General features: G+C 45.1%; 1 protein-coding gene across 2 annotated transcripts in view; it reads right to left on the reverse strand.

The window, feature by feature from the left end:
* The window catches only part of CUL4B (cullin 4B), a 200492-nt gene that overhangs the window by 122659 nt on the left and 54770 nt on the right, over nucleotides 1-23063 (reverse strand). For both annotated transcript variants that reach the window (XM_029607853.1, XM_029607854.1), the window contains exons 3-5: nucleotides 16177-16292; nucleotides 7659-7762; nucleotides 6406-6475 (exon numbers count right to left, since the gene is read on the reverse strand). In XM_029607853.1, coding sequence (XP_029463713.1) covers nucleotides 6406-6475; nucleotides 7659-7762; nucleotides 16177-16292 — 290 coding nt within the window. The remainder of the gene's footprint in view (nucleotides 1-6405; nucleotides 6476-7658; nucleotides 7763-16176; nucleotides 16293-23063) is intronic.

A 23063-nucleotide genomic window follows, 5' to 3' on the forward strand; every position in this document is an offset into this window, starting at 1 on the left:
ATTGTTCGGAAACTGGATTCCATCGGGAAAGCAATGCTGACTGTAACAGCCGCATGTGGGCAAAGGCCCAGGGAACCAGTTCCAGCGTCAATGTCATGGATCCAAGTACTTGCAAATAATCCCAGACTTTCGGAGGATGCTTCGACAACAAGGCACGCACCTGACTTTGCAACTTTACAATGCGTTTGACCGTCAGGAACACTCTCCCTTGCCATGTATCGAATAGCGCCCCCAGAAACTCCAAAGACTGAGAGGGAATCAGACAACTCTTGGCTAGATTGACCACCCATCCGAGCGCCCGTAATAACTGAAGCACCCGGGTGATCACTGCTTGGCAAGCGCTTCCGATTTTGTTCAAATCAACCAATCATCCAGATATGGGTGAACCAGCAATCCTTCCCTGCGCAGTTGAGCTGCCACCACCACCATGACCTTGGTAAAACATCCTGGGTGCGGTAGAAAGACCGAAAGGAAGAGCTTGAAACTGGTAATGCTCACCCAGAATGGAGAACCTCAGGAACTTCTGGTGATCAACCCGAATCACGATGTGCAAATACGCCTCAGTCAGATCTAGGGAAGCTAGAAACTCCCCCGCCAAACTGAAGCAATGACGGACCGTAATGTCTCCATGCAGAAGCAGGGGATCCGCAGGCACTTTAGATCAAGAATGGGCCAAAAGGTCCCTTCCTTTTTGGGCACCGCAAAGTAAATGGAGTAATGGCCCCTTCGTTGTTCTGCCAGAGGAACAGGCGTATCGAGAAGGCACTGCAATGTTACCTTTACCGCCCGATGCTTAGTTGCATAACCGCATGGAGAGACCAGAAACCGATGGCGGGGCCGGCATGCAAAATCTAAAGCGTAGCCACGTCTTATCACAGATAGACCCCACTGGTCCGACATGAGTTTGGTCCACTCCTCGTAAAACAGTGACAGTCTGCCTCCTACTACCGGAACCGAGGAATGGACCGGCCGCCCATCATTGTGAAGGCTTTCCGGCCTGTGTGGACTGGGCGCTACCGGGTCTTCTGAAGCTCCGCCCACGAAAGGACTGAGTCCGGGACTGCTGTCTGTTCGAGTTCTGCCTAAAAGAGGAAGTGGGTGCTCGGGACCTTCGACCCCCATGAAAACGAGACTTCGAAGAAAAAGAACCCCTCGGCTTCGGTCAATCCTCCAGCAACCGATGCACCTTATTGTCACCCAGAGACTGAATGAGGTCCTCTAGCTCCTTACCAAACAGCAGTTTGCCCTTGAGAGGCAGGGACCCCAGCTGGGCTTTGGAAGAGACATCCGCTGCCCAATTTTGTAACCACAACAGATGATGTGCTGAGACAGGAGACCCCATTGCCCTGGCTGATGTGCGAAGCTAATCATAAAAGGCATCCGAACTATAAGCAATGACAGCCTCCAGTCGCCCAACCTGGAGAGCTTCTGCCTCCGAAAGCAAATCGTTGCCTGTAGTTGTTGCAGCCAACGAAGGCCTGCTCTCAAAGAAAAATTACTACACATAGCTGCTTGGACCCCCAGCACAGAGACCTCAAACATTTTCTTGAGCTGCAGCTCCAACTTTCGATCCTGGAAGTCCTTGAGGGCCTTGGAACCAGTAACCAGAATAGTAGCCTTTTTTGTGACCGCCAACACCGCGGCATCCACCCTGGGCATGCAAAGAAGATCTAAAGCTTACCAAACCACCTCCCACAGAACCGCATATTATGATCAACCCCAAAAACCCATGCCTTTTACTACACTTGATGCCAAGTTTTAATGATTTTCCCTACTTCTAACATAACTTATGACTCCCCATAGACCAATTGATACGCATGATACAAAGTCTTCAATGCAAAATGCTATAAAGCGCAATACTATATTATATAAAGTACATTTCATAAAGTCTGATGCAAATTGTTACAAAGTGCAATATAAAATGTTACAAAGTTCAATCTAAAGTGTTACAATGTTCAATGTAAAACAAGAAGTCTACGTTATTAGACTCCTCTGTTACAATGTAAACCGGTGTGATATGTCCGATGAACATCGGAATAGAAAAATAAATAAATAAATACATACTCAAATAAATAAATAGAGCCTCCTCTGGCAGAGGATATCGCTTATCCATCGCCTTGGCAACCTTTAGGCCCAAGTCAGGGATGTCCCATTCCCGGAAAAGCAAATCCGTGGCTGAAAAATGGAATGGAAAAGACGTAGGAGGACCCTGTAATCCTAACATTGGATCCGTGGCTCCTAGTCTGGATTCCTCCTGAGGAGTCTCAATCCCCCAACTCCTTTAAAATAGCTGGAGGGGTCCAAGCTCTTCCTTCTGAAAGACGGACCACTTTTGGGTCATCACCTTCCATCACATGCGAGCCATGCAGAGCAGTCTGTGGGGGGTCTGAATCCCCTTCAACCCCCTTCGGAGGCGGGGATAGTAGGTCTTGATTGTCAGGATCCTCAGAACTGGAAGATGAATCAGATGCAGGCTGAGAAGCCACAGACCACAGAGGCCGCTTGGTCCCCGCAGGACCCTCTTCCACCGTGATCACTTCTTTGCCTTTGGAATAGAGCCCTGTAACATAGCTTGGTCAGCACTCTTCTTTTTGCCTACCTTCCGGAAAATGAGGAAGCAGACGATGAGGCATCCGAATCCCCCTCGGGGACAGCCTCCGAGGCTTTAAAACCAAGCCCCCCCCCCCCCCCGGCTTGGCCCCCCCCTCAGGGACCATCCTTTGAGGGGATAAGCACAGTGGGAGATTCCCCTCCCCCGCCGCTGTCAGCGCTGCCGACCTCACCACCACGAGGGAATCAAAGATGGCGCCCATTCCCGCGCTTAGCGGGGACTGACCGAGAGAAGGGGGCGGAAGCTCCACAAAAGCACCATAGACAGTCTGGACCCTTTGGACGACCTTCGCAGGGGTAGCGGAGGCTCCCTCTCCCCCTGAGAGACAATTTGAACATACTCCGTCCCTTGAGAGCTGAACTCTCACTGCGCCACGTGGCATGTCAGCCAGAAATAAAAAGGAACAAGGCTGCCGAAAAAGAAGAAAAAAACAGCGAAACGCAATAAAGAGAGCCCAAAAGTGAATGCAAGGAAAGGGGGAGTTAATACCCCGAAAAAGAAATTTTTTTTTTTTTTTTTTAATTTGTCCTACCGCCTCTGGGTCCGCCTAGGGGGAGTGAGCCAGGCTCCCCGGTATCACCCCCAGGGCTGCACAAAGACAACAATAGGGCCTTTGACCCTGAGCTGCAGCTGCCTCAACAACCAGGGGGGATGGTCCCCTCAGGACCTAACAACCCCCTGGGAGGCTGAAGACTGTCTCCTTACCGGCCTTCTTCTATTTTTTTTTTTTTAAACTGTCACTTAACCTAATCTCTCCTATTTCACACTAAGCAATCAGACCAGACTGTAGGCTTGGCACCCTGACCATCTGCTGGAGACAGAGAAATACTGTCTGACTGTAGGTGGCACCTGGGTATATATGGCAGAGTCCTTCAAAATTTCTCTGTCTCCATCTGCTGGAGGAGAGGCAAAACCCAGGAGTCTGGACTGATCCGGGTACATACAAGGAACTAGGGGTTTTTTTCCTGTTTTATATTCCCTCCCTATTCAGTTTAGTCCAATCATTGAATCAACAAAGTCCTCAGCTAGGGACATGTACCAGGACCATCATACTTATACTACCTGTACAGAATCCACTTTGTAGGGTCTTAAAAGCAGAATATTAAATAGGCCGTAAATTTATCCACTAGGTGCCTTCAGTGCAAAGTGGCTATAACTCCTTTCGACCAAGGGCTGGGAACACAGACTCCACAGCATCTCAAGGCCCAGCCCACCAAGGGAGTGGAAGATCTGAGCTGGTATTTATACCCAGGGGCCTCTACATGACCATGCACAGCACTGACACTGGACATGTTGTATCCCAAAATATCTATGTCAGGCTCTTAGTAAACAAAGGAGGAAAGGTTGGGTAGGCAGCTGATTTAGCATACCAGTATTTCACCAGAAACCTAAATTAAAACCTGCCATAAGTGATGCGAGCAGTTTTTCTGCCAATACAATACACACAATAGCTGTTCACAGAACACTATTCAACTTCACATGATTCACTTAAGACAGCTCGAAACCCCTGTGCTTCATTATAAATCAAGGTTGACTGGCATAGATATGCTGTGAAATGTTGCTGTTGATTTGGCAAAATTCAAAGTGTGTTGACATTCAGGAGGACCTGCACAGAATTTAAAGAGCTGACGCATATCTTGACCATTTCATGCCTCCATGACTTGGTCCCTGCTCTTTGCAGCAGAATATATGATGTTCCTCAATCCTATAGATTATGCCTATTCCCTTCCCTAATAATGTCAACATGAAGCGAAGGGCAAGAACACTTCCCAATTACAGGACAAAAGGTGGGAATTTCTCTATATTTCTGGATTGGATAAGGCAGTTTGGATTATCACCACATACAGAGCAGCCAAGCTAAAAATTAGAAGAATCCCCAAATTCCATAATTGCTCCCAAACCTAACAATTCAAGGTTTTTACAAAGAACTGGTGAAAAAGTTTTCTTCGGAAACTTGTGGAAAAACACCCTAGTCTGGTCTCTTGAGCATCCCCTGGTGGATCATCTCCTATCCTCTGACTCTAGGAAAGTGGGTCTCAAACAGACCTCACCAATGTTCACTTTCCCATGTCAGACCTTCGCAGCTTACCTTGTTCAAGATTCTGCAGACATGTGCAGAGGTCCTGCACCATCTCAAAACAAAATCTCACTAACTTCTGGGTTTAACCCAATCTGGCCTGGGTTATAGTTCTAACTTCAACCAACTTCAGAGTTCTCATAACAAAGGCAAACATCACAAAAAACCATTACTGCCAGGGCATGCTCCAGTAGACCAGAATGGAAATCCAGATTGCCTGAGGATGGAAGTTAAACTATCTTGGGAGCACTTCAGAGCTACATATACAGTTTGTAATAGTGTTTTCTCACTACAGAACCCAACAGTATCCCTAAAGGGTTCCACACAATTTCATATATGATGGGAGGGCAGCAGAGAGGAGTTGGGAGATCTGTAGAATTTCATATACGTATTATAAAAGAGTTCTTTAATCAAAAAGAAAATCAGAAGTCCATTACCTGCTATTAAGTTCATTTAGAGAATAGCCACTGCCATTAGCAATGGTAACATGGGATAGACTTAGTTTTTGGGTACTTGCCAGGTTCTTATGGCCTGGATTGGCCACTGTTGGAAACAAGATGCTGGGCTTGATGGACCCTTGGTCTGACCCAGTATGGCATTTTCTTATGTTCTTATGGTTTGAAAACCACTGTTCTACACTAATCTGCAGCGTGTCCCGTAGTGAGTGAAGAGGAGATCACACAGATCTCATCCTTCGGGAGGAATCCAAAGTTCTTACTATCTACCAGAAGCAAAGCTGAAACAGAAGCAGTTCCAACTCTATTCTCTTCAGGAAGAAGGAGAAGAGCACCCTGTCAATCTTCCCTTCCAACAGAAACATTTGAAACAAAACTGGGTATCCAAGTGCAGTTTCCTTGGTTTGTATACAGCCGTGTGAACTGTATGTGTTTGTGTACCTGACAAATGGCAAGGGAAAGAACTTTTAAAGCAGGTAAAGTAGAGGAAGCGAATTGTGAGAGGGAGAAATTGATGTGTGGATTTGCATGGAGAATGTCAGGAAACAGAAGGGAGTGAAAGAAGCAAAAAGTAAAAAGGGGAAACAGTGGCGATCAAAAAGAGAAAGAAAGTAGTGTGTATATATATCCGCAAAAAGCAACAATGGTAGAGTGTGAGAAGACTACAGGAAGTGATGGGAGTAGAAAGACATAGTGATATGGAGTACAGGATATATTTGCTGGGGGTGGGAGAACGTGGCTTGAGGCCACCGCGAGATGAATACAATTATCTATGGATTACTTACTGTTGAAAAGAAATAAAAGGGCAGTGGGACACCAGTGTGAGAAAACAAGGCAAGTAAAGAAAAAGGAAAAACTGAATACGTGATGCAAGATACAAGAAGGGGAGTACGTGCATGGAAGAGTGACCAGTTACTCCTGGTTTTATTTTGCTACTTGAAAGGAAACTTAGTCCTGCTTTTCTTGAGTTCAGGGCTGCATCTCCCAGAGTTCAGGGCTGCATCTCCCAGAATGTAATGGTGTTCAACTAGGACTGGGGGGGGGGGGGGGGTCTCTGACGTCCCCTCTCCACCCCTCCTTCCCATGATATTGAATGTGATAGGGCCAAATATTTGAATCCTTTCAAATGTCTGCTGTAGTATGGGAAAAGATGGAGCAGGCTGCAAGACTATAGATATAGGCTTTGAAGAAAATGCATCTATAGTGGCTTTATAAACACAGACATTGTCAGAGCTAGAAGTCAATACCATCTTTAGACTTACCATTTGTCTGCAGTGGTCTTGCCAGCATTTATCTATTTTCTTTAGAAAAAGAACACTATCCAAGGAATCCCTGAAGACATGTTAAGAAAATTAGGAGAACTTACACCCACCAATTATATTACAGAGATTATAAAACTGTAGAACTACCAATTACAGTACAGAGATTATAAAACTGTAGAACTACCAGAAATTGGTTTTACCTGAAAAATCTGAGAAATTGCAGTCATAAAAAACCCAAACACGAAAGGAAAATTAGTTCTTACCTGTTAATTTTCATTCCTGTAGTACTACGGATCAGTCCAGACTGTGGGTTGAGCCTCCTTTCCAGCAGGTGGAGACAGACAAAAACTGAAAGGATATCCTATATCAGGACAGAGCCTATCCTCTAACCCTTCAGTATAACGCATGTCAAAGCAGAAAACAAGAAACAAAGTAGGATCGAGCAAGTAACCATAAAGCTCAATGGAGCAACCGTAGAACAATAGAGTAAACATGATAGAAACTAAACGCTCTTGCATAAACTTGGTTCTTGAAAAAACCAAGGCTTCCGGTGTATTTGCTCAGTATTCTTGCACAAAAGTAACATCTGACTAGGGCTGATGTCAGATTGAAATCTGATCCATCTCCAACTGCTATCAGGAGTACACTATACCCATTGGTCTTGAGTCCATCTGCTACGTGCTAGGAAATTACAGATTTCTCCTTCCAAAAAGTACAACAATCCCCATAGGGAGAGATATGTCCATCATCTGCTGGAGACTGAGAATACTAGAGAGCTGAGGTCACTGCAGGAATATATGTACTGTGATGTCAGCTTTGCAACCTAACTCTGTCTCCATCTGCTGGCAGGGGAGCATAACCCATTGGTCCTGAGTCCATATGGCTACATGCTAGGAAAACAGAGTTTAAAGCTAAACGTCAGTTTTCTGTTCATGTACATTTTGGTCCAGCAGGACTTCTCTTATCCCTCACCTTGAGGGCTGCTCTTCATTGCATTGCTCAACCCCAAAGCTTATGGCTGTTGGCGCTATCCTTAAGTCTCTCACCTATTATAAAATAAATACCATTGGGAAATACACAACACAGAGCTCCAACAACGCTACTTTTAACCTGCTTGACACGCAGGCCCAAGCACCAGTCCTATTTGGCAATGCCTGGCACCAGTAACTGGACCTCAAGACCCATTTGGCTTTATTTTTTAGTATATTCCAGGCGTCACCCACTCCCAGAGGCTTTATAGTTAGAAAGGATATTCTCTGAACTGGTGAATCTGTGCTTTGATATGGTCTTCACATATCTGTCTCAGTTTTTTGTACAGGTCTGCAGAAATCTTGTACGAGCAGAGATTTTCCACTGCCTAAAGCAAAACAAGAAAAGAAGTGTTATGTGAGAAAAGGTTTCCCCACGACATTCATAAGAGTTGCTAATGAACAAAATCTATCTGCTGGCATTTTGAATATGAAAAAAAAACCTCCCACCTTTTGTTTACACAAGTGCTGCTGAACAAACCATTCTACTAGTTGGTGCTACAAACACTTTGGAAGAAAATATTTTTTAAAAAGTACATAAAGTATTAAAAAAAAAAAAAATCTATTGTCAACTACTGGTGGCTCCAGGGATTACTACTCACAGCTACTCAGAAAAAGTGTGTGGGTAACCTGTGTGCCAGGCCCAGGAAGTCTGTGAGAATCCCTGCCAGTTGCTAAGATTACCCAGTAACACATACCACACAAAACTGATTTCCCGGTATCAGCAAGCAGCTTTGCCTTCATTGGTTAGGCAGAAGGCAGAGGCACTGAAGAGATTTGCTATACCCCCAAGAGGTTGGCAACAGCAGAAAAGTGGGCAACTTGTTTTTTCACTTCGGAGGATTAAGACCGGGAAGCTTTCAGTTCCTGAACTGAAGCCAGTGCTATGAAGGAAAAACTGGCTATTGCCCTCCGACAATGCGTTTTCTGCACAGGGCATCTTTCTTTTAAATTAGAGCAAACCGACACCCAAATGTTTCTTGGTCAGACCCAAAAATGTTTCTCCAATCGGATCTATGTACGAGGCAGCTGTTACAAAACAGCTTTTTATTTTATATGAATGTTAATTGTGGTAAATGGCGCTTTTTTTTCTACTTAATTCAGCGCCTCTATTTTTGCACTTCTATTGAGAGGACTTGGTTAATGTTAGCACTTAAAAACTGTGGTGAAGAAGTTGCACCTGACTAGAAATGGACATTATTGGCATGAGGCAACTAGGAATCTCTAGAACTGCCCAAAAAACCATGCAATAGATATTCTGCGTCACTTAGCCAGGTAATTTTCAACTCATTTGGCTAAATATCTGCCTGGGATCAGCGGTTGCCACTTAGCTGGCTAAGTAATTATCCGGCTAACTATTTAGCCAGATAAGTGGCAGGCAGGGCATGGCTGTAACTGGGAGACGTTGAGTTAGCCAAAGAAGTTATCCAGCTAACTGCGATATTAGATAGGTAGATTCAGTGCCATGGCTGCGCTGAATATCCAGATTAAAATTAGCCAAATAGGTTGATCCGGCTAACTAGTGCAGCCGCATAATGGGTAATATACATTTCCATAAGACTACTCCTCCATAATACAGTTTTTAAGAAAAGTAGCATGTAAATGAATTTTTTCTAGTTAATGATCCCAACTCTACTGACCCTGAAATGGCCTCATGATGGGCCTGTAGGATATAAATATTTAACCTATTATTTCTCCTGTCTCATAAGTAGCTCTGGATTCTCTCCAGTGGCTATTGGGTAGCACAGGCCTGATGATGGATCCTGCGGTGGATTCATATGTTACTATGGTAAGACCTTTTAGAAGCCTGGTGCTTCCAAATCCCAAAGCATGCTGGTAAATGTTAGAAAAAGTAAATTTTTACACACACCTACTTAAGGGATATGGAGCTAATACAGGTTGTCCCCCACAGCCACCGAGGGAGTCTGCTGTATTGAAAGCTTGCGGGAAGCAATCTCTACTTGCTTCTCTGTTCCTTTCCAGCAGCCTAGTAATCTTAGAAATCAAATCATGGAAGCCCAATAGTGGGAAATAGTTCATATTTTTTGCTATTGTAAAAAGGAGATCTTTACAGAGTATGTGGGACACAAGAAAGCATAATAGCTGGAATATTTTGAGACATGAAGGAGCCCCAATCGAAGCTTCATTATCAGCCTACAGACAAACACCAGACATGTTAAGAAAACAAAGCAGCCAAAAAAATACAAGTCTGGAACCTTTCCCCATTTTCATTTGTTAATTTTGTGCTGTCTTTCGTTTTTTCCTTCTACTTTTCCTTCTTTGCTCGCGTCCCATTTTTTCCTATCTCCAGGGCACGATTGCAATTCCTTTCTTCCACTCTTTAAGCACTCTCTTCCTTCCCCGTACACTAGACCTAGAGACATGGCCCAGCTCTAGCCCATGGCATTTTGGGCCGGGTCGGGCCAGGCCCCCCTCCGCCCCCACATATGATTGGCAATTCCTCCACCCAGGCCATGAACCAAATTTTAAGTGCCCTTGTTTTTTCTAACCCTGCATGTGTGATTTATATTTGCCTCCCGAAACCTAAGATCCAGTACATTTATTTCTGCCTACAAGTGCTATAAATCTTTGCTAGACAGAGTATTCCTGGAGCTGCACAGCTCCTATTATCTATGGGAGTGATGGTGACAATTAACACTCATTTTACGTGTGTGAAAAATAGATCTGTTACTAAATTTGTCACAGTACTTGAAATAATTTAACTTTTATAGTTTAATCAACCTTCTTTAATGTTAAACACTAGTAAGAATTTTGCTATGAAAAAATTGTTCTAAGTGTCAGTACTGCTTTTTCCAGTGCAGACTGCAAAATTCACATTTTTTAAATCACTTTAATGACAGAATCTCATCTATAAACAAAGTGTGCTTTAATCTATAATCCAGTTTTACAGTCACAGCTTTATTCTCTCTTTCAAACTTATTCAGTCACACCTTAACACACAATACCTTCCAGATAGCATAGTATCATACATATATCCCATAGATACTGGAGAATGTACGGGATATATATATCCTCAATATTTTAGCTAATACAAAAACACCAATATTTACACTTACAGTGCTGTGATACATCATAAACAATCCCATGAAGAGCTCTCTCGGAAGACCTCTACTTCTTGAACACACTTACAAACACAATATTAAATAAGAACTTGATGAATGTATAACGTACAACAAGATGACCTAAACTGTTTGAACACAGCTACAATGTAAACCGATGTGATATTCTATATTGAACACCGGTATATAAAAACCAATAAATAAATATTACATTCATGGCCATAGTTTGTACTAGAAGGTACTTAGCTCGGCAACAGTTTGACTTTCAAACTCCTCACCATCAACACTATTAACGATGAATTTAAATTACACATACCTCACTATCGATGCTAGAGAATTTGAGAAAAGACACCTGACACAAGAATGCATAACAATACTTTATTTTTTTTTTATTCCAGTGGCTTTGCGGGGGTAAATTAGGAGAGCTCTGTCAGACTGCCTCTGCTGGTGGTGGGGCAGGGAGAATTTCTGCTCTTCTCTTGCTTTCCCCTTAAAGAAGAGGATAGTGCTCTGTAAGTGAGAAAGGATAGAATCAGTTACTAGTGTCCACCATTAAAAAGTCTTCATGAAACAGTCTACAACAGCTACAGCAATGGCATAATGTTGCAGTACGGGGATTGCTGAGGAAGTGCTGCGTGGTTAGCACACAGAATACTCTGCTTACAAAAAAACACAGGAGAGCAGCTATGGGGAGATGGTGGTAAGAGTTAAAGTGCTGGGAGGCTTGGAAAGCTGAGTGATAAGATGGAAAGGCAAGAAGAGAAAACAAGCGTGGGGGGGGGGGGGGGTAGTACCCCCTGAATGGGAGAAGGGGAGGCCTCTGTCTATGGGCCAGACTCATTAAGGCTTTTCTCCCATTTTGCTTCCATGGGAAAAAACCTTAGTGAATCAGGTATATCTGAAAGATGTGAGGATTAGATTCTCTAGGTGGGCAGGGTAAAAATGTTTCTACCCCTCGCTATAATGCAATCAGATGAAAAAGCCAGGAGGATCGCCTGCGATAACGCCAACATCAAAAGCTGAAAGCATAATCTTGTTAACATTGGACCAACAGGACCCAAATTAAAAGCCAAATTAATAGCTACACTTCCTACAAAATGTTAGCGCATGGCCACGACAGATGCTGTGTGAAGAGAATCGAGATGTGAACCATAATACACCATCTGTCTTCATCACAACGTCAGCACAGACACCACCGCCACATTACTCATGCAGTCACACAATCAACTCAGAAAACATCTACAACATGAAAATAAAAGTAGTATCCACATCCAGCCATACAAGCAATCGAGAAAGGGTACAAGACAAAGTACTCACAATGCATCCATCAGGGCACCCCACTCCCTCTTTGTCCATGTAACCACTGAGACACTTACCCCCTTCTGCAGTGGATTCTTCCTGTTCTACACAGCAGGCAACTTCCACCAACAGATCACACCAAAATGAGGCTTCTAGTTTCATGTATGTCTGAAATACACACATAAAAGAAAGATTTACCATACCATATTTATAACATAAAAAGCTATCTGCTTTGAAAAGACAGAGTGGTTCAAGCAGCCACAAACTACCATCATTATGTAAAATGTGGAGTGCACATAAGTGAGAGAAAGATGCTACTTACTGAGGTGAGTTGGTGTAGCTGCCAGAAGACCCAATCCATATCCTGGTATAGCCCTGGACAGTCAAGCTGGAGGAAGTGAGAAAGGACTGATGGTGCAGGTGGCGTAGTCTCTGCCATGGTTAGTCAAGCAATGAGGAAAACCATGCTATGGTTGTGCTTTTATAGCCCTCGTACTGTCCACAAAAAGGTGGAGAAATGAGTCAATAATGGTGGTCGTACCAAATATACACTAGTTCATGCTGCAGACTGGCCATGAGGTTATACTGATTGAAGGGGCTACCATTATAAAACGTAGTAAGTGCGGGTGCTGAGATCTCATGTGCATCCTAATTTAGCCTACTTACAGCTAAGCGTTCATGCATAGACATGGCCCTGGATGCTCTTGGAATGTCTTCCTACACAACCCATGCTAAGTGGCTCAGTAAAATGACGCAGGGAACTCAGGGTATGCTACACTAGGACAGATTCAGTGTAGTACAGTATTTCATTAGTTGTGGAATTTTGAGTCCAGTTTCCTTCTGCTCCTTTGTACTTCCAGCTCAACTGGAACCAGGTATAGGATCCAGAACCAGGAGCCTTCATTCACAGCTACGTAGGGATGTTTTACTTTAGATCCCCTTCCAACTTACCTAGCTGTTGCAAAGATACCTCTTGGCCACGGGCTTCTTAAGGAACCCGGAAATCTTGGGCCCTAAATCTAGCCACTAGGAGCCGCTGTTGCACCCTTCCCCCAGGGCTCTGAAGTGGTGTGCTGGAGGAATGGTCCTTCAGATGCAGTGCTGCTCATAAGGGATTGCAGAGGCGTTGGAGAAGGGTTCTTTCCTCTCGCCTCCTCTAAAAACAGCAGCATTTTCCAGCCTTTTCAAGCACAAAAATATTGCGTGGCAAGCCAGCCTTCATGGCGCAGGCAGTGAGGATATAGAAAGAACTAACATGGCCAAAATAAGAGCTAGAGAAGCACTGAATGCACCACCATCTCTTCCAAATTTTAAAAAAGAGAAGAGAGGGGACAAAGACAAAAATTAACCCATTACGATGTACCAGCTCCTGTAGAAGGGAAAAGCTGGTCATTTAGTTACCTTGGCTGCCACAGGTGGCTACCAGAGCTCCTTCACTGCTACTGCTTCAACACTCAAAGTGAGTAACATCCAGTGCTGCTCAGTGTATGTTCTCCCTGTCTCACGTAGCCTGGAGATAAGACAGAGGCTTGAAGAATTCAAAAATGGGGAAAATGAGGAGGTGCTGTGTGCACTGCACAAAGCCGGACCCAACTATCCTTGTTCCGCATGCTGCCCATTAATTGCTACACCCCAGGGGTCACGCTGCAGCTAGGAAGAGGCAGCACGCATGATTACATACGTTCTCAGAAAGGAATTCCAACAAGTTTAACAGCCACTGTTGGAATTGGAAGACACAATGGTTTTACTCTCAAAATTACTCTCGCAAGGACGTTTCCTTTAAATTGGTGCCGAAAGGACATTCAGATCTTACAGAAAATTTTTGAAACCTTCTTTTTCTCCCCTCCAAAAGAAAGAGATGCAGATTTCACACCAAACAAACATCGATAACCCTGAAGCTGGAGGGAGATATGGAGGCTACTAATCTTAAATTGTACAATTTGACATCAAATTTATGTATTTGGATGATTGCAGTTGGAAAGGGCTGTTTGTGCTCCATTTAATCTAGCAATAATCCTCCAGAAGAGGTAAAAATTGGTTGCAAGCTATGGTGTACTACCAGAAGATCTAGGTCACCATCTGGCTCAGTGTCCCTATTTCTTTCACCAGTTGGGTATAACCAGGAAGAGTTTTAGGGTTCCCATCTCCCACCAAGCCTGAAAACACACCAGAAGTGGAATCTAATGTATTTTTGGGATAAAAGCCCATCATCTGCACACATGGGCTTAGGGACATTTGTTTCCTCACTTATGCCCATTTCTGGATAAGATTCATGATAGGTGAAGGTCCCCCGTTTACCCCCTCTTTTCATGCTTTGAAGAGGACAGTTTCTTCCTTCCTGTAACATGCTTGAATAAGTTTCTATTGCATGTCTTCTATAGATCGATTATTACTCCCCTTGTCTGCCCAAAAGCCTAACTTATCAAGCTAGATATTTCACTTGGATGCAGCTCCATCACTGCTTTCTACATTAATGGTGGGGGTGGAAGGGAAATAGAACCAAGAGCTAAGAGAAACAGATAAGTATGAGAGAAAAAAAGTGTGTGAAGCTTGCTGGGCAGACTGGATGGGCCGTTTGGTCTTCTTCTGCCGTCATTTCTATGTTTCTATGTTTCTATGTAACTCACTAACATGTTTAAAATATGGTAGCCCAGGTGCTACAAGGGAACGTCCCTTGATTGGGAAACTTTGCAGCATGACCTGTTTACCCTCGACAAAGAAAAATGATCCCTGGAACTGCTTTCTTTGCATTCTGGGGTAGAGGGGAGCTGAGAGCTTTATGGAGAAGAACCTTAAATTGATTTTGCTAATATCTTGTTTCACTGCTAAGGAGTGTATTTTGCTTAACTAGCTACAACCTGATGCACCATCCTTGTCTGGAGGACAGACATGCCAGAAAAGCTGCAGATGGAATAGCGCACCGCCACTGGTAAACCAAATACAGCAAAGGGTTTCTTTTGGAAACTTTGGGTCCCCTTCTGTGGTTGTGATTGGTTGCATTACAAGTCTATTATCAATTTAAGTCCTAGATGGTGCATAGCCTGCACTTCCATACATCACTTATTTATAACTATATTATGCAAAATGTACCCATTGGCTGTGGATCACCAAATGGTTGTTTTTCATGACTGGATATGATTTTGATATTTGAGGTCTGTCTAGGAAGTTAAAAGGGAAACTGTCTGGGTATTCTTGTAATGTGATCTTTGTCTATACTTTTCATAAAGATGCTTTTGAAAACAAAAAGCAACTGCTGACATCTCTTTTTGTAGCAAGGCGCTGAGAGCAGAACCCAGGTGTTGGCCTGGATCTGGGCATCAGGCAGTGGTGACTTTTCCGTGGCATACCTGCTCAGGTCTGAAGGCTCACTGGTTGGGAAACACTACTGTATAGCATTCAGTATGGCGTCCTTCTGCTTATGACTTTTCCTCTCCAAACACAATGAAATAGCTTTCTTCATTATTTCTTCCCCCTTACATAAGCGCTTTTAAACATTTTTTCATAAGGCAGCATGGGCAGGCATTTGATTTCTTGTCCTTCGTTTGAACTTCGTTTAAGCACACTGGGTGTGCTTGCTTAATCTAGTTCCAGATGCTAGCGATATCATGAGTGTGACTACATATTCAAAAAGGATAAGGGCCATCCATATTGTACTGAAGGTGACAAAGCATTATACAAATCTGAAAGGGTGTGTCTGAAAATTCACATAAGAGAACTGGGTTCCCCCACCTCCCCTCATACATGCACAGGACCTCAGAGGCTATTTTTATTCTAAATAGAAATAATCATATTTTCTTTGCTAAAGAAAAGTACCATTCAGCCAGACATTTAAGCCATGATTTTGGATGAATCAAGTCTTCAATTTTTGAAAGAGGCAAAAAGAAGAATGCTTGTTCAATAGAGCCCTTGAAGTTCTAATTGCTAAATCAGTTTTGCAACAGTAAAAAGGCCAAAACATAAGACTGCTCAAGAAATCAAACATGTTTAGATGTAAAGCTGTTTTATGCGCGCATATTTTAGAAAAAAGTTTTTCCACGAAAAGCTATCTTGGAAGCCTGCCCCTGTGTAGGGAACAGTGAGAACAAACCTATGGAATGAGGACCTAAGAAACCAGCACTCTGGCTGCAGCAGTGACATGTTTTGAAGTCACAGAGGCTGGCACCAAGCAGCCTGCTAATTCTAGGTATATGGCACCTCACAAAAAAAAAAAAAAAAAAAAAAAAAAAAAAAAGAAGATTATGACTCCCACCTCAAGGTGGCAAAAATACTTCAGTGGGGAAAAAAAAAAAAAAAAAAAAAAAAGAGGTGGGGGAGCAGACAAAAACCCTTGGTTGCTGCTTTCCAGCAGAAGCCCACGTACTAACCTGATAGAGCTCCTCTAAGTTGTATTTGATTGAAGTACTATTCTGGATGGCTTCAACAGCTTCTTTCAGTTTTTGCCAGGTCTCATCTTTGTAATTTTCAGGCAATTTAGGTTTATCTAAAAGTTATAGGTATACACAAAACAGGATGCACAGTTTAACAAAAGGACTCTCAATCCTAAACACTAGAACATTTGTTAAATATTCAAGTATGGCATTCACTAAACAATTATATACACCCCCACACTTTTCTCACAATTAGAGAAATTACTTACCTGATAAGTTTGTTTTCCTTAGTGTAAACAGATTGACTCAGGACCACTGGGTATAGAGTACTCCTGATAGCAGTTGGGAGACAGAGTCAGATTTAAATCTGATGTCAGCCTACACATACCCGTGCAGGAACCTTAGCTCTTCAGTACTCTCCTCAAAAGCAATTGTGGATATATGTGTGTTTTAATAACTTGATTAACTTGGACTGGCTAACTGATTTCCAATTGGAGACCGCAAGTGCACTCAACCAAAAAACGCCGACACCCGGTAACTATGGGTGCCCTGAACTAGGGGTAATACCTGGCTTACACGTGCTTGTCTTGCTCTCGGGGATTGTTACCTGAGGTTTCTGGATTTTGGAGCAGCCGTGGGTGGAATGCTGAGTCCATTTGTCTACACTAAGGAAAACGAAATTATCAGGTAAGTAATTTCCTAGCGTATGCAGATGGACTCAGGACCAATGGGATGTACAAAAGCTACTCCCGAACCGGGTGGGAGGCTGCCTGTGGCCCACTTAGTACTGCCCTTGCAAATGATGTGTCCTCCCGGGCCTGGACATCCAGGCGGTAGAACCTCGAGAAGGTGTGAATGGAGGACCAAGTTGCCGCCCGACAGATCTCAGCGGGTGACAGCATCTTGGTTTCTGCTCAGGACACTGCCTGGGCCCTTGTAGAATGGGCCTTGACTTGTAGAGGCGGAGGCTTCCCTGCCTCTACGTAGGCTGCTTCCCCTTGTTTCTTCCCACTGTGAAGGACGAATAGGTGGTCCATCTTTCATATGGATTCCAATCTTTCCAGGTATCGGACTAGGAGTCTGCCAATGTTAAGATGGCGAAGACGGCATGAGTCTTCAGAGTCCTTATGTTCGTCTGGAGTTGGCAGAGAGATGGTTTGGTTTAGATGGGAATGAAAAACCACCTTCGGAAGAAAGGAGGGGACAATGCGACGGTGTATGGATCCCGGTGTGAATCTGAGGAACGGTTCCCGACAGGATAGTGCTTGAAGCTCGGAGATGCAACGGGCTGAACATATTGCCACTAGGTATGCAGTCTTCATAGTCAGGAGCCGTAATGACAGACCACGTGTAGGTCTGAAGGAAGTTCCCGCTAGGAAGTCTAGTACTAGGCTGAGATTCCATAGGGGCACTGGCCACTTTAGTGGTGGTTGGATTTGCTTGATCCCTCTCAGGAAGCGGGAAACATCAGGATGTGATGATAGACTGATGCCGTCCACTTTGGCTCTGAAGCAGGCCAGCTCGGCCACTTGAACCTTGAGGGACAACCCCTTCTTCAAGCCGTCCTGCAGAAATTTCAGGATCATGGGGATTATGACGTCACGGAAGGATGTCACGATTCTCACACCAGGCTTTGAATATTCTCCATATTCGTATGCAAGTTAGAGACATGGAGAACTTTCGTGCTCGGAGCAAGGTGTCAATCACTGCCTTAGAATATCCACTCTTCTTCAGGCGAGTCCTCTCAATGGCCAGACTGTAAGAGAGAATCAAGTTGGGTCTTTGTGGAGGATCGGTCCATGCCGGAGATGGTCCCTGTGTGGAGGTAGGCACAGAGGGTTCCCCGCCAGAAGTCTTCGCATGTCTGCGGACCATGGCCTTATTGGCCAGTCCGGGGCCACTAGAAGTACTAGCCCCCTGTGGTGTTCTATCTTGCGAATGATCTCGCCCAGTAGTGGTCACGGGGGAAAGGCGTACAGCAGGTCTTCCTGTGGCCAGGTCTGGACGAGGGTGTCAATTCCCTGGGATTGCAGCTCTTGTCTGCGGCTGAAGAACTTGGGCGTTGGACAGGGTTGCCAGAAGATGCATGGCTGGGATTCCCCAGCTCAACTGGAAGGCTGGGGTCGACAGCGTCCATTCCCCTGGGTCTAGACTCTCTCTGCTGAGGTAGTCCGCAGGGATGTTGTCTTTTCCCGCGATGTGGGCAGCTGAGATCCCTTGCAGGTTTGCTTCCGCCCACGCCATTAGGGGGTCTATTTCCAGGGACACCTGTTGGCTTCTAGTTCCTCCCTGGCGGTTGATGTAGGCAACTGTTGTGGCATTGTCCGACATGACTGACAGATTCGCCCCGGAGTCTGTGACTGAATTGTAGGCAGGCTAGTCTGACAGCTCGGGCTTGTCGGTTTATGTTCCATCCTGACTTCCTTGTCCCATTACCCCTGGGCCGTCAGTTCCTGGTAGTGGGCTCCCCACCCTCACAGGCTCGCATTCGTGGTGAGCAAGATCCAGGTCGGTGGGGATAGTCTTACTCCCTTGCTCAGATGGTCTTCCTGTAACCACCATTGGAGCTGGGTCCGAACCTCTGCCGGTAGCCAGAGGCGAATGGAGTAGTTCTGGGACACTGGGTTCCATCGTGACAGTAGGGAACGTTATAGTGGGCGCAAGTGGGCCCTTGCCCATGGGACAACTTCTAGGGTTGAGGTCATGAGACAGAGAACTTGGAGGTAGTCCCATACCTTGGGGCGAGCCGGCTCCCCTCTTGTTGTGTCTGTTCCGAAAGGACTTGACCCTGCCTGCGGGGCGAGGTGCTTGGTATGTGTTTTTGTACCGTCTAAAATGCTGGGCTCCTCTGCCCTTGGTTCTTTTGTTCCTATCCCCAGGTAACCGGGATACTGGGGATTCGCCCCATTTGTTGGCTAACTTCTCCAGTTCGCTTCCGAACAGGAGGGATCCTTTAAAAGGCAATCTGTGAGCTTCGTCTTGGAGGTCGCATCAGCTGACCAATTTCAGAGCCATAGTTGCCTTCTGGCTGCCACTATGGATGAGACGCCCCTGGCTGAGGTGAGCACCAGATCAGAGGTCACATCTGTGAGGAAAGATATTAGAACCGGCAATGTTTTGGCAGAAGTGGTTGCGTCCCTGGAGAGGAGCAAGCAGGCACATGTCACAACGGTGCAGCAGGACGCGATCTGCAGGGTCACTGCTGTGACATCAAATGACTGTTTGAGGATGGAATCCTGATGTCTATCCTGGGCATCCTTGAGTGCAGCTCCTCCTTCGACTGGGATGGTAGAGCACTTAGAGATAGCGCAGTCCATGGCGTCCACTTTTGGGAACCCTAGGAGTTCTTTGGCCGTGGGTTCCAGGGGGTATAGGGCTTCTAGGGCCCGTCCTCCTTTGAAGCTGGCCTCCGGGGCATTCCATTCCAGATCAATCAGTTGTTGTATGGCCTGCAGCACTGGAAAATAGCATGAGGCCTGACGGAGACCGACCAAAACTGGGTTTGTCTTTGGCTCCACCGTGGTATTTGTGCCAGGAATGGCCAGCATCTTCAGGCTCAGAGACACGAGATCTGGTAACTCTTTGGAGAAGAATTGCATCATGGTTCGGTATGGTTCCATCCCTGGAAGGATTTCCCCTTCCTCCAGGAAGTCAGGCTCTTTCCCCGAGGTGTCTGTGTCCCCTAGGGGGGAGGCTTTTGCCCGGCTGAGGCATTTCTCAGGGGGGCCGAGGAGGGCTTGGAAGGCCTTGCCCTTCTAGTGGAGACTGTGGCTGGGTCGCAGGCGGTATTGATTGCCGCCTGGACAAAGGTTTGCAGCCCTTTGAAAAATTTCACCCAGGAAAAGGTCCCTGGGTCCATATTGAATCCAGTGGAGTTCCCTGAGGTGCCCATCTGAGGAGGATCCGAGCCGGAGATACAGAGGACAGCGGTACTTTCATTGGTGGAGCCGGATTCCTCTACTGGCTGAGGGGGACCTTGCTTCGGTTCCCACAGAGACTCTTCGCACTGCAGGCATAGGGCAGAGGCCACTTCGGGTTGCGCAGCTCTCAGGTGGCAGGTCCCTTGGCTTTCTTGGCTTTCTTGGCCGGCGGTGCCATGATTTGTGCGTGTGCAGTGGCTCAAAACTAGTCTGTGCGCGTAGGTGCGCGTGCTAGGAGACTTAGTTGTGTGCTCTGGGTGCACTGATGTGCTACAAGCTGCTGTTTGTGCGCTTAGCGGAGATGCGGGCGCCACTGTTCGCACAGGCCTAGCTATGCGCCCGGCACAGATGCATGCGCCGCTGTGCGCACAAGTAGTTTGTGCGCCCAGCTCGCCGCTCTGCGCACGGCTCAGTTGAGTGGGCAATGCGGCAATGAAGGGGGAGGCGCCGACCACCACGCGGGCAAGATAGCGACTCCCCTGGAGGGTTTCCATGTGTGAGGAGCCTCGCACCTAATCAGGATCTAGCCCGGGCGGGGCTGCTCAACCCGATTTAACAGACACTGGAAGGACAATCTGTGCAGCTAACAGAGCCTCGGAGACCGGAGACTTAAAGAAAGTTTTCTACCTTACCTTGCTCAGTGCTTCCCGGTCTCGTGCCAGGCAGTCTCCTGCTGCGGGGGGAGAGGGAAAATACCTTCACCGCCGTGCTCTGTATCGCACCCGCTGCCTCTCAGCCAGTCAGGGGCTAAGTCCACGCCGGGAACCGGCTACCGGACAGAGGCTTACCTCTGAGGGATCACAGAAATCATCTCAGGAATTCTCGACTGGGGGAGGGACCCTTAGGTATCACCGCAGGAGAAGCAGGGCTAGTCTTGTAGAGGTAAGATTTTCTCTCTTTGGTTTGGATTTTCTAACACTATGCAAGTATGTGTAGTGTCCCTAACTGCTTAGGAGATGGAGAAATACTGAAGAGCTAAGCTTCCTGCACGGGTATATGTAGGCTGACGTCAGATTGAAATCTGACTCCGTCTCCCAACTGCTATCAGGAGTACACTATACCCATTGGTCCTGAATCCATCTGCTACATGCTAGGAAAAGATTCCCTCCTCCACCCCCACCAGAGCGCTTCACAACGGACACAGCCAGACCACGTGCGAGAATGGCAAAGCTATTTAGAAAATGTTCCCTCTTCCAAAATCTTGAGATACCCAATACCAAAGAGGTACACCTTCAAGAGATTTGGAAACGAGCTATTTCTACTTTGGAACTTGTTACCAGAGGTCCTAAAGACAGTTACCAATTTGAAACAAAAACACAAAAAAAAGCTGATGGCAATCTTTTCAAGAAGCTTTCACCACTGTGTCTAATTGATCTTACTGACATTTATTTTACAATATGTACCAGTTTTATGTACTCTGCTTAGCATGATTTCATTTAAAACAGATTATAAATATTGTAAGTAAAGAAATACACATGGAGAGGAGGTAAATCAATTTTAAAAACAATCACAAAACAAGATGGTACAGTCAGAGCAAAAAGGGAGCAGAGTTAAGAGGGTGCAATTACTTATTGAAGAAAAAAGTAACAGAACAAGGCTCCACCTTAACCAGGCTGTTGGTGCTAACCGTCAAAAAGGAGATAGAGCAGCTTTTACTAGGACACAGGGGAAAGCAGTCGCTCAGCAGCATCTTCAAAGGATACTGAGATAACAGAGGAGTTAGGGCATCTTGATAGAGAGGTTCCTATAAAAGCAATAGTAGCCCATATAAATTTATTTTATTTTCAAGCACTTCAAAGGATTACATGCAGGTACTGTAGGTAAAGAACCACCTGAGTTAAAAGATTCCAAAGTACTCTTGACAAGTGGATAAGCAGATTGTTAATACTGACAAAGAACATACTTTGAAATGTCCATATGCTAAAGCCAGAAGTCTAAAAAGTAAGATGTGAGAGTTAGAATCCATAGCATGGAAGTAGATATAATTGGCATCTCAAAGACCTGGTGAAAGGAGGATAAACCAACGGGACAGTGCTATACCTGGGTACAAATTATATTGCAATGACAGAGTAGATTAATTTGGTTGCGGGGTAGCATTTTAAATTAGGGATGGCATACAGTCTAACAATCCTGCAGACTAAATGCACAATAGAATCTTTATGGGTAGAAATTCCATGAGTGATGGGGTAGAGAGTGTAGTGGTGGGGGTATACTACCAACCACCTGGTCAAAATGAACAACCAGACAATGAGATGCTAACAGAGATTAGGGAAGCGAATAAATTTGATGGCACAGTAATAATGGGAGATTTCAATGACCCAATATTGACTGGGTAAAGGTAACATCAGGACATGTTATGGAGGTAAAGTTCCTAGATGAAATAAATGACTAAATAAAGCAGTTAGTTCAGGAGCCGATGAGAGAGGAAGCCATTTTAGATCCAATTCTTAATGGAATGGAGGATTTGGTGTGAGGTAACTGTGGTCGGGGCCACTCAGCAACAGTGATCATAATGTGATCAAATCTGAATTAATGCCTGGAAGGGGGGGACAATAAGCCAGTCTACAATTCAAGCATTAAACTTTCAAAAAGGGAGACACTGATAAAATGAGGAAAATAGGAAAAAATTGAAAAATGCAGCTGCAAAAGGTTAAAAGTTTACATCAGGTGTGGTCATTGCTTAAAAATACCATCTTTGAAGTCCAGTTCAGATATATTCCTCACATTAAAAGTGTAAAGGTGAGGTGAAAGAAGCTATTTTAGATAAAAAAAACTTTTCAAAAATTGGAAAGGATCATCTAAGCAAAATAAGAAACAGCATAAATACAAGAAAATTATTATTTACCTGCTAATTTTCGTTCCTGTAGTACCATGGATCAGTCCAGACAGTGGGTTATGTCCCCAATCCAGCAGATGGAGTCAGCACAAGCTTTGAGGGGGCGTATCCATATATACTACTACCCC

This window comes from Rhinatrema bivittatum, chromosome 6, assembly GCF_901001135.1.
Source record: "Rhinatrema bivittatum chromosome 6, aRhiBiv1.1, whole genome shotgun sequence".
Classification (NCBI taxonomy): Eukaryota; Metazoa; Chordata; class Amphibia; order Gymnophiona; family Rhinatrematidae; genus Rhinatrema; species Rhinatrema bivittatum.